This window comes from Silurus aristotelis (genome assembly GCF_946808225.1).
Source record: "Silurus aristotelis genome assembly, chromosome: 8".
NCBI classification, from domain to species: Eukaryota; Metazoa; Chordata; class Actinopteri; order Siluriformes; family Siluridae; genus Silurus; species Silurus aristotelis.
Genome location: NC_139581.1, coordinates 10,606,094 through 10,618,141, shown reverse-complemented (window position 1 = coordinate 10,618,141; position 12,048 = coordinate 10,606,094). Strand labels below are relative to the sequence as shown.

General features: G+C 37.6%; 1 protein-coding gene across 1 annotated transcript; it reads right to left on the bottom strand.

The window, feature by feature from the left end:
• Positions 1–615: 615 nt before the first annotated feature.
• Positions 616–10,557, bottom strand: pitpnaa (phosphatidylinositol transfer protein, alpha a). The gene is made up of 11 exons (XM_083548330.1): positions 10,391–10,557; positions 9,184–9,214; positions 8,355–8,503; positions 8,124–8,223; positions 7,561–7,635; positions 7,277–7,360; positions 4,670–4,747; positions 4,429–4,539; positions 4,068–4,190; positions 2,439–2,507; positions 616–919 (listed from the first exon to the last, which is right to left on the bottom strand). The coding sequence occupies exons 1-10, from the start codon at positions 10,405–10,407 to the stop codon at positions 2,460–2,462; spliced, it is 816 nt and encodes a 271-aa protein (XP_083404456.1). The 5' UTR covers positions 10,408–10,557; the 3' UTR covers positions 616–919; positions 2,439–2,459.
• Between the last annotated feature and the right edge of the window lie 1,491 nt (positions 10,558–12,048).

Sequence of the window (12,048 nt, the reverse complement as noted above, 5' to 3'; positions counted from 1 at the left end):
ATGGAACCGTTACAATAAAGACAAAGTAACATCGACGCTAAATAACCTCATTCCCTTAATCCCAAGATGCATATTCAATCAGGCTGAGGTTACCTCATGTAAACACAATTACACCATACTGCTTACAACAACCATTTTCAGATGTGTAAAAAGTGGTGGGTCACGTGGTGAGGAGAAAGTGCTAGCCTGAAATCTCCCACTCCCACACACACACACACACACACACACACACACACACACACACACACACACACACACACACACACACACACACACACACACACACACACACACACACACACACACACACACACGGCAACTGACTGTCACCCCTAAGGCAGCTTAGGAGCACACAACAGTGGGGATAATTTAGCGGGAAGAAGTGAATAAAGCAAATCAAACTAAAGAGAACTAGTGTAAGAACAGTGTTATAGTGGTGGTGTCAGTCTTTTTGGACGGGGACTTTTATTTATTTATTTATTTATATATTTTTATAATTATATATATATATATATATATATATATATATATATATATATATATATATATATATATATATATATATATATATATATATATATATATAAAGAAAGAAAAGAAAAGAAAAGAAAAGAAAAGAAAAGAAAAGAAAAATAGTCAGCCTGCTCAATAAAAACCTGGGGGGGAGCTATGATGATGAAATAAATTTCTAAAATAAAAGCAGTAAACCTTAAAAATAAAGATGAATAATTAGTTATATAATTAGATATTATTGTCTAATGTAAGAATCCACTTTAGGAGGGTTTTATGGTGTGTACAAGCTCTGCGGTTGTGGGAGAAGGACTTCGGGGAGGCACCATAATAGAGTAGATCTAGAGGAAAGACGTCCTCTCACACACTGCCTGGGACATGGACAATACTGCTGCTCACAGGGCAATATCTAGAACACAAAAGCGAGACACAAATGGAGTGAAACAAACAGTTATTATATAGACAAAGAAAATACTAAACATCTAGGCATATAAATGATTAGTTTGAATGTTTCTTACGTTTCTGAGATACAAAAAAGAACTCATTTAAAAAAAAAAGTGTGTTGTGGTACGTCTGTGAAAATACACATACAAGCCTGAAAAGGAGACAGTTGACAAGTGAAACACAAATTAACCTGTCTTATGCCTTTAGTGGTTTGCTCTGGTACAATTTGAACTCCACCCAACCATACACTAGTCACTGCTCCCAGCTCTAACACACGAACTCAAACACTCATTTTACACCACTGAAGTCATTTAGCAGTCACAGTCTGTCAGAACTCTCATTAATGAACAACTTTATATAGTTCTGGTCACTAAATGATTTTAATAAAAGCTATTGTATTTTTGAGATTTGTGGTAAGAGGGCTGACAGCTGGAACCTTGACAGTGTTGAGAACAGTTTCATCTGTTTTAATTGCTCTTGAATAGTTAAATAACACTATCATTTTGTTAAAGTGCAGAAAATGCATAAAAAGCAGCCAGACATCATTAACTTAATTCACTTTTGGTCAAGCTTTTTCCTTTTTCTTTTTTTCCTTTTTCTTTTTTTACACGTTATGTAGCCTGTAGGATTTAAATAGATTGCAGTCAGCATTGGATTAGGGCAAGATGTGTTCAGTATCAATTACTATGGCTGTTTTCTTGGCCTTTATAAGAAAACAGGCTGATCGATGCTCTGACCTTTCATATTGAAAGTGGAGTGAAAGAAATACATAGCATAGAGATACATTTGTATTCTGGTGCAAACAGGTTCATTCTGATCTCCTTGAGCTGACAAATTTCAGCTGCTTTTCTAGATCTGTCAGCTTTAGAGTATTTGTAAACATTTGAAACAATAACAACAGTGTCGGGTTCGGTGTAGGTGATTTTTTTTTTTTATCTATAGGTGAAAATGTGCATAAATTGTTGTTTAATTACGTTTATTCTTTGTGATAATCGCACTGGACTGTGTGTATGCAGATCTGTTATGTCCAGTAAAACACAAAAGACCTTGCGCAAGTCATTAATAAGTGAAGTTAAGCGACACTTCGCTGAGCAAAGGTTTCTCACTGATACCGCACCCCTTTGCCTCTACTGCGCAGACTCGAGCTCTAATTTCCATGTCCTGCATAAGCTAGAAAGTACCTACTATTCTATCTTTTGGACTGATATCGGCTGACCCATGCTGTCCATCCTAAATGCAGTCTAAAGTCGAAAAATGTGACCTTTGTGCTGTATTAACATCTGACATAATCCATACAATCAGGATTAGTCTAGTAGACATTGCGAGTTCTCTTTTCTGAATCGCCATTATGTTGACATTGACAGCGTAAGCACACAATCAGTGAGGACTAGGAGCAGTTAAGATATCTCTGTATGCCAGTGATATAGCACTCAGCACCATTTTCTGTTTCTGATTGTGATAGTCAGAAGCTTTACTATACTTACATAGTCCCAGCTGCAGGGCCTTTACTCATCTGAGGCAGACATCCCTTTTATTGGGTCCTTGTCTCGCATCTAAAGGTGGAGAAAATAACAGACCTGTTAGATTAGGAAGTGGTAGCTCAGCGGATAAAGCTCTGGGTTACTGATCAAAAGGTTTGGGGTTTGAGCCCCAGCACCACCAAATGCCACTGTTGGCCCCTTTAACAAGGCCTTTGCTCCAGGGGCACAGTATCATGGCCGACCCTGCGCTCTGACCTCAGTATACTAACATGCTGGGAAACGCAAAGAAATTATTTGAATCCTGATATTTAGAGGTCACAAATAAATGCATCTATCATCTAGGGCAGGAGTGGCCAACCAGTCAAGATACCAAGAGCCACATTTTTTACTGTGTTACAGCAAAGAGCCACATCATACACATGGGCACATATGAACATCACCCATCCCTTCCTCCCTCACTCACTCACACCTCTGCTCAGCCAGAATTATTATAAATGTCACACAACCGGCATGATAATGACAGAAATTGACTCCTACATTACAAGACCACAGGCCAGTCAGTTTCAACAATATACATTGTGTGCACTCACGTGCACTCACACACACACACACACACACACACACACACACACACACACACACACACACACACACACACACACACACACACACACACACACACACACACACACACACACACAAACTCTCAGTTCAACCAAGTCCACAAACAAAAATATAATAATCTACAATAGCGTTTGTGAAGTTCAGTCCCTTTTAGAAATTCCTGGTCGATGTTAGCATGGAGTGAGCTGAAGTGGTGCTGAAGATTTGAAACTTTTAAATGCGCTAATGACGCCTGACATAAGGCAGAATGACTGGTCATTAACAAAAAAATATAAACTCTCCCACTCTGTTAAAAACGTCATGTGTTCATTTTCATTTTTTTTGCTGTGCATTTTTTTCCATTTTGAGAGCAAACTTGACACAGATTGTTTATTTAAAATGTAAGTAAACAATTTGCATATCGAAGTTTGTTTCTTTTTAATGTGCGTGTTCGCTTCGCTTGAGTTCATTACGGTATTTTCATCAAATGCGCATGTGCGTAAGATGAAAATATCGCAATGTTTCCCAGTAGGGGCAAGATCATTTAAGTCTTAAAAATACTGTATTGAACTCAAGCAAACACGCACATAAAAAAACAAACAAACAAACAAACACACAAACACGAACTTCGATATGAACGTAAGAGCCGCATGAAATCAGGCAAAGAGCCACATGCGGCTCGAGAGCTACGGGTTGGCCACCCCTGATCTAGGGCATCTATTTAATTGTAAAGAAAAATCTGCATTTGATTAAAATCTTGCTAAAATGTCTCAAAATATAGTTTTGCTATTTCAAAAAGGTAAAAACTGAGGATAAATTTCTTATCCTGTAATCAATTATTGTACCGCAGACAGAAACGTTAGCAAACACAACACAAGTTGCCGTTTTGATAGTTTTTATTAAATAAACAGATGCCAATAATAAACAGGCTCTGTTAATAATACACATCACCCTTTCTACTGTGTAATAAACAAAAGCCATCCACGTCTCAAATTTCCATCAGTTAAAAGCCATTGAAACACTATGCACCTTATCAAGTTCCTTTTGGGTCTCTTCTTCCATCCGTCGAATGTCGTCCATTGTCAAGTCAATCCACTTGTCTATCCAGCAAAACAGCTGCCTGTGGAAGGTGGTGAACAACCGCTTCTCTTGCTAGAAGCCACAACAGAAATGGTCATGTTTCTCAGATAAATGTAAATGTCTGGCAGTCACATGATATAATCAAATATGAGACATTTGGTCAAACAAGGTAACAAAAAAACATATATTTTCCTTACAAAAAACAAATACATAGCTATCGTGCCGGGAAAAATAAATTATTAGATTAGAGAATTAATATTGGATTAAAAATGGATAATATTTGGATTCATTAACATATTGTTCCTTGTACCTTGTGGATGAAGCCTTCCACTTTATTTTGCAAGCCAAACCACTTAAACTTGACAGTGACAAGTTTATAGGCACACATGTGTGGACAGTTGGTCTTCTGAGGTAGCTCTTTCTATATTTGGATTAGACATGCGTGAAAAAGTGGATTAGCTTGGATGCAACACTGTTGATGTGAATATTAATTTAGAGAACAATTAGATAATGGAGAACATTAAAACAACAACAATGTATATCATACACACTCGCCACTGAGGTCCTAAAGGCCCTCTTCCCGTCTTCGATGACTTGAATGTTGCTGGATCCTCATCAGCTTTGTAGTCCTGTAAGGATTAAATAAAAAAAATAGCTGACTTTCTGGCAAACAGTGAGAAGTGTACCTGCTCTTGAATTAAGTTACATTGTTTAGTAATTTGTTCTTATGCTGACTAAGGAAGAGCGAGGAGTAATCAGACACTATTCAAAACAACGGCTCTAAACACGGTCAGTGAACTTTTATATTCCTTCTGGCTGAGTCTTCCAACCTTTCACACACTTTAAAAGTCTAATTGATTTTCATATGCAAAAAATGGGAGACTTCATGCAGATAAGTCTAGTAGAAAAAGAAAAAGACTAGACGCAATGGAGTTTTAAGCCTACAAATTGTTTTCCATTTAGCATTTTACATCTCTAGTTTGTGTGAATACAATTATATGGCACAGGACAAATTTGTATCATTAGACGATTGTGACGTGACAAAACCAAGCCCTGACTTTATGTCTGTGGTCAAGGCGTTATTCTCAACACAACCATTAAAAGTAGTATCAAGTCTTTGTAAATCTGATGGTTTAGTAAATCTGTGTATGCAGTTGGAATTGTGATTGCATAAGATCTCTTCACACCACTTGATCCGCAATTACTCTGAATGGATTAGTCCGGAGTAAAGTAGAGCGGCAACAACTAATCGATAAAATCGATAATAACCGATAATCAAATTCGTTGTCAATGAATGCCACTATCGATTAGTTGGACCGTTCATGTTTCGGTTTAGAGTGACAGCAAGATAATACAGCCGGGTCAGTACAGGGTCAACCGGCAGCATTAACAAGTGTGCGTCCCAAGTCATCCAAGGCAAGAGGAGCATTTTATATTAAAACGGAAGGCATAGGAACATTTTATATTAAACACAACACAGAAAACTGGACCTGGAAGTTATGTAAAGTGGAGCTTGTAAAGGATTGAAGTACCACAGTGATGCACAGGGACGCAAAAAGAAAATACACTGGAGTCACGGATGAAGGCGAAACATCAGCACGGTAAGTAAAAACTGTATGATCCTAATCATGTGAAAATAGTACACTTTAATAAAGGGCTACTCTGTAAAATGTTCGTTTGCTAACTTCGGGACAGTCGCATTAGAGCTGTTCTTTTCTGACTTCCGCGCATCAGGTTGCTCGCAACATAGTGATGGATTCAATTAAAACGGTGCGAACAAACAATCTAAAAACAGCAAATAACAGCAGATTACATCTGATTACATTTTTAGTCACTGTTGGGGTTTTCAGCGAATGATTATGCATTTGTACACTAATGCATATTTTTCCCTATTCTTTTAAATCAATCCTGTTTGATTACTGCGTTTCTCCGTTCCATTCTCTTTTTATGGCATGTCTACTACAACAGTACCTTCTGTTTTCAAACGTGATTTATTGCGACTTTACTACTTTTAAATGCTTGTTTTTAATGTTTGTATATATAATTTATGCATACATAATTTAATTATTATATTATATATTCACAAATGAACAAATGTCTGTATATTCTTTTAAACTAAAAATGTCAAATTAATGTTGTTTTATATTTTATATTGATTATTTTAAGCATGGTTGTTAACCTGCCATCTGCAAAATATAATATAAATGTTGATTTTCACAAACCGCTTCAACCTGCATACTCATATGCTGTTTTGTTTTTTTACAGAAAGAAGCAACCCAGCATGAGTAAAGTAAAGTGAGAGAAGTGGTAGCTCAGTGGTCAAGCCCCAGTACTGCTACTATTGGGCCCTCGACAGTCACTGCTCCAGAGGTGCTGCATCATGTCTGACCATGTGCTCTTCCTAACAATCTGGGATATGTGGAAAAAAAAAAAAAAAAAAAGACTGTTGTAATGTATAATATAATGTAAACTATATTACCAAAATTATTTGATCACATGACATTTCCTGCTATATGTGGTTCTTTTTCAAACTGTTACCACAAATCTGGAGGCACTCAACTGTATAGGACGTCTTAAGATGCGCTATAATAAAATATTGCATTCACTTGAACTTGGAAACCCAAACTTGTTCCAGCATGGCAATGCCCCTTTGCACTAAGTGAGCTCCTGGAAGATATGGTTTACATGCTTTGGAGAGGAAGATCTTAAATGGCCTGCTATAGAGCTCCAATCTCATCCCTACTGAACACTTTATTATGAATTGGAATGCCGAATGCACCCCAAGCATCCTCACCTACATCAATACCCTTGTGGCTGATAAACACAAGCATTTAACTGCATGTCCTTCCCTGTATGTATGTGTATGTGACAAATAAAATTTGATTTGATTTGATATAAGCATACTACACAATTAAGTGAAACAGCTTCCCAGAAGAGTGGAGGGAATACGAAGAACAAATTGGGACTAAAAAAAAATAATAATCACATACCGTACATATGACCAGGTGACCCAATACTTTTGGCAAAAGTGTACATGAGGAAAGTGAGAGTTTTTTTTCTCTTTTTTCTCTTAAAGGATAGTGTATCTTACTAGTAGCAAAAGGGGAAATTGTGAATGTTTTCTTTAATATGTAATAAAAAAATTCCAAGATGCTCACTTTGTCTTCTACTTGTCTCCTGTCTCCAATATCAATGTAAACGACCTCAGTCTTTTTCCATGTGTCTTCATCAAGCTTGTGTACCTGCAGAAATGACATTTAAGATTAGGTATAAGATAAAAGGCTGACCTTCTGTTTACAAGGACTTAAGTTACTCAACACTTTCTTTTAAAAGATCCTGCATTTAAACTGACAAACTAAAAGATAATATAATTCTTATCTAGCATTCAGTTATATTCAGGTTTTTAGATATAGTTAGCTTTGTTATATAGGGAGACACTTACATTGTCTTGGTCACCAAAGTCAGGCTTGTGCCATGTTTCAATCATGATCATAAAGTTATCCTTCATGTACTCATTCTACGGGGCAATAAGAAAACAATGTGAGAGAAAAAAATAATTCTGGGCTTTCTGACTTATAGTTCAGTAGCATTTCAGAAATTATCAATTATTGTGACGGTTCTGCATCTTAGGTTTATCAAAGCATTAATAAATAATACTGAGCATCTCCTCAGCTAGAAGGTAGCATTTTACACACAGGTGAAGTGGATTAATTTAAATTAAGAGAAATACTATAATATATGAATGCTTATTTGTAGAAATCAAATACTTTGGGCCAGGCCATGAGTAAGATACTTACTGTGAGAACTAATGGTGACCAGAGGAAGAACAGCATATGGAAAAAGAAAATGTAATCAAATTTAGTGTAATTTTTAAGCCAGTAATGCTTTGGACATTTTAAAATGACCACATGTAAGTTCACTGTAATATATGCGCAAACAAAGCGTGGCTGTACGTCAATATTTTCTTAACCAACTAAGCTAAATTACTATACTTGTGGAACACTCAGACGTACTTGTACGACAGTATGGGTAAGCATTCCAGGCCTTCTCATGGACTTTGAGAGCTGATGCTGGCGCCAGCATCCTCACAAACCCTGGTACCTTACTACATGAGACAGTAAGAAAAAACAAAAGCATTGAATAATGCACCAAGCAACTAGTCCCAAGTAGTCTTTAAGAATCCATGTTTTTGAATGATCTTGATGGTGGTGATGATGATGATGATGATGTGCATACCTCTGCAAGTGGTAGATCTTATGTGTGTACTGCCCTTTCTCTCCATCCTCCTTCTCATAGGGTTCATTCTTCAGTACCTCCACTCCCTCTCCTCCTCCTGTCTCATTCTTACTGGCCTCAGCCACTGAGTAGAGCTGAGCCACTTGGTACTGCAGAGCAGAAAAGACAACCCGGTTCCCTCACACATTCACATAGCACGTATACACTGTGTGTGAAACACCGGCAGCCCAAGAAAGCAAATGTAATTTACTGAAAAATGGGATTGACTGATTAACACGGTCCTAAAAGGAATTACCGTGTTACTGCTATTATCCCAACTAAGGCAAAATATATCTATAGATAACTTCAAACACATTTTTACCACTCCGACACTAATATTTATTTTATGATTTTATGTTGAATTGTTCAGTCATGGACCACTTTGGTTTTGATTAAGCATCGTTTATATCATATTTTAGACAGAAAACCCCAAACAAAAGATAAAACGTATAGTTTGACTATACAGCCAATGTGAAAACGAATGAAGGACACACAGCAAGTATGAGAACAAGGTTAGGATACTTTGGTTAAATGTTGATAAGTACTACTCCTTGCGATTAGATAACACTGACTTGTACAGCATACAATACAAAAGACTAAAGCTGAGGTGCATATAAAGAGCACATATAAGCTGAATAACAAAAGTCTGGTTTGTGGGCCCTACAGAGGAACTTCCCAGAGTCTGTGTAGACTGGAAAAACTTAGTCACAGGGTGGGCTGTAATCCCGCTCTGTCGCATGAAGCAAGGCCGCTAATGGTCTCGATGGGTTAATGGAACATTTGGACTTACCTCTTCAACAGAAATGGGAAGAACGACTCGACTGGAAGGCAGAAGACATGTTTCCATTACAAAACAGTCATCAAAGACAGATTTACAAGTTTCTTTCTAGTCAAGGAATTTAGAAAGTATAATTGTACTGTAATGAACAAAAAAAGTAGATAAGTTGCAATTTATTAAATTTTATTTTATTTGTATAGCAATGTACATTGTCCAAAGTAGCTTTGGGAAGAAACAGGTCATAAAATATGAATGCATATGTTTGTGCTTATAAGTTTATTCCTGTCGAGCAAGCCAGTGGCAACAGTGGCAAGGAGAAACTCCCTGAGATGGTAAGAGAAAGAACCCTTGAGAGGAACCGGACTTTTAAGGGAACTCATCTTAATCTGGGTGACACCGAATGTCCATTTCTGATTATACACTACTCTATAAATAATGCATTGGAGAATTAGACCTTTGTGCCTCATTTCTAGAAGCAAAGCGTGGATTTTGTGCTTTAAAAGAGATGTGTCAGCATTCTGAACACCAGCTCACCGTGCCTTTAAAAGCCTGAAGGTAAAACACTTATAATCACCTCACGCTCTTTGAACTGTATGTGCAGTGACGTAGTGACGTAGTGGCTGCGTGACTGACAGGTCAGAATCACGTGACCGTGAACAATAAATTTTATTATTTTTTTAAAAGCCTCTAGGATTTACACAGGTATAAGACAGGGTGAGGATAACCGAGTTATAAGTTAATTGTGTAATTAAATTAAATAATAAAAGAATGATATTTTGTATATCCTTATTTTTTTTTTTAGCTATATTATGTTTTCATTCAAACACCGTATGTCAAAGTTGATGTACTGGGCCGGTTGTGTAATTCATTTCAGTATGAAATAACTAAATGAAAATGGCGAGCTGGTTAGCAGCTGTAACGTTAGCGGGTATATCCTAACTTCCACATGGGAATGGCCATCACTTTCGACCTCGACATTTTCAGGTTTTAACGATGGACTGAAAACTAAATTCAAGATCATATATATAGCAAAAATATATATATATAAACCACTATTAGAAAGCTGTTGAATTAGATGTAGAAGGTAAACTATCCTGCCAGGAGTCAAGTTCAACCTGAGGCCACTCATCTTTCTCTCATATAGCTGGCTTACGTTAGTTTTACGTCTACGCTGTTTTCGTATGCGTTTGCCAGTAATATCCTACTTGTTATTACTTACTATTCCTTAACAAGCATCTTCTTGTATCTGGTTCGCTGTCCGCCACATTCAAGTCGAACTTCCCCCTTCGGCAACTTCCTTCGTCTTCGTTAAGGGCTCGGAGTTCCAGCTTTCCTTATTCCCTCACATTAATTTCCTGAAAGATGTCGAAGGGGCGCGGCGTTGTCACGGCAACCACTCCCCCCGTGCAATCGTAACCTATTACGTCTCGTCTCGTGATTGCACAGAGCTTTGAGGAACCGGCTCGCGGGGCTGCTCTAGACCACGCCCCCATCACGTTACCTAACATGTAAAGGAGCAGTTAGTAGTTTTACTGTAGGTAAATGGCCGCTGGACTCAGAGCCGCCCTCATCGTGTTCTCTCTCTGCCGGCTTTATTCACACCTCTCAGGCTGTGAACGTGGAATTCTGGTTCCACGTGTTTTGAGAATAGATTTACAGGGTGGAGTAGAGTCAATGCTGCATTTCAGTTTCAAACCGTTCACGATCCCAAAACAAGTTTATTATCAGGCTTTGTTTGACAAAACAAACACACCAAACTGGTCCTCCTCCATTCTCACTCCACTCTCTTTTAGGAAGGTGTGGAAGGCTGCAATGCACATATTTAGGCTGAATTGTGAGCATAATTATTGTCAGCCTTCATAAAAACTTACATGGTAAAACGTTTCTCACTAAACTTGAAAGTTAAAGCTCGGTAAACTAAAACCCCCTCTAAATCAGGGCCATATTCAGAGGTAAATGGTTGAAAGGGGGTTTTTAGATTATGTATGGCATTATGAAAGATATTCTTCATCATCAATAACCACTTTATCTTGGTTGAAATGTGGAAACCAATTGTCTGATTTGAAGAGGGCCTGAAGCTGGATGTGTTCTCAGTGCCTCAGGCCTTCTCTGCTGGGCTTAACTCTATTAGAATCACAGACCTATGTTTTCCTATATTTTTCACAATCACGTGTTGTCAACATCAGATAAATTTGACGTGAGGCCTTCATAATCAATATTGCGGGCGCCTGTAGCATAATGCATATATTGCCTGAAGGCTGGGGCTTTAACCATTCGGATTTCGAGTTGACCTAGCAGGTTTACAGAAACATCAGCACTTTGACTTCCTTTGGCTGGATGGTCACAGAGTGCTCTAGTCAAAAACTCAAACCTCATTTGTAGCAAATTGCACAAGCTTAAATATATTTGTGTAGACTTTATATGTGTTTTTTCATTCCACAATTGCTGACACGGGAGAGGAAATTGATCTGGACACAGATACCCTAAAAAGCAATTTTCAAGATGGACTTTTCAAAAAGAAAAAGTTGTGATTCCTCAGCCAAAACAGTCCAAAAAAGTTGTTAAGCTTTTTTATGAATCATTTACACTTTTGCATTTATTTCTCGTAGAATTTACACAAAAACACACAATTTGATTAATCTGACTTTAAATCCCCAGAAAAAACAATGTTCAGGAAAGAAAAATGCAAAACCCAGGGTCATTTTATGAGGTTAATATTGATGCTTCTGATAGAGATGCTACATGTGGGCAGTGCAGCTAAGGCTTCAGTGAAAGGAGTGAGATGAGTAAAAGGAGACTTGTTGAATTGTGATAATTGGGTTTCTTGTTTTAATAATGGCATTCGCTTTCTTGCGATACCTGTCTGTTATACTGTGT

Bases quoted from the DNA above. Each gene is read 5' to 3' on its own strand.
- pitpnaa (XM_083548330.1), bottom strand. The intron at 4,540-4,669 runs GTGTGTATGATA...ATCCAAATATAG, and splicing joins CTTTAGGACCTCAGTGGCGA to AAAGAGCTACCTCAGAAGAC. The intron at 4,191-4,428 runs GTACAAGGAACA...TGTGGCTTCTAG, and splicing joins TGGAAGGCTTCATCCACAAG to CAAGAGAAGCGGTTGTTCAC.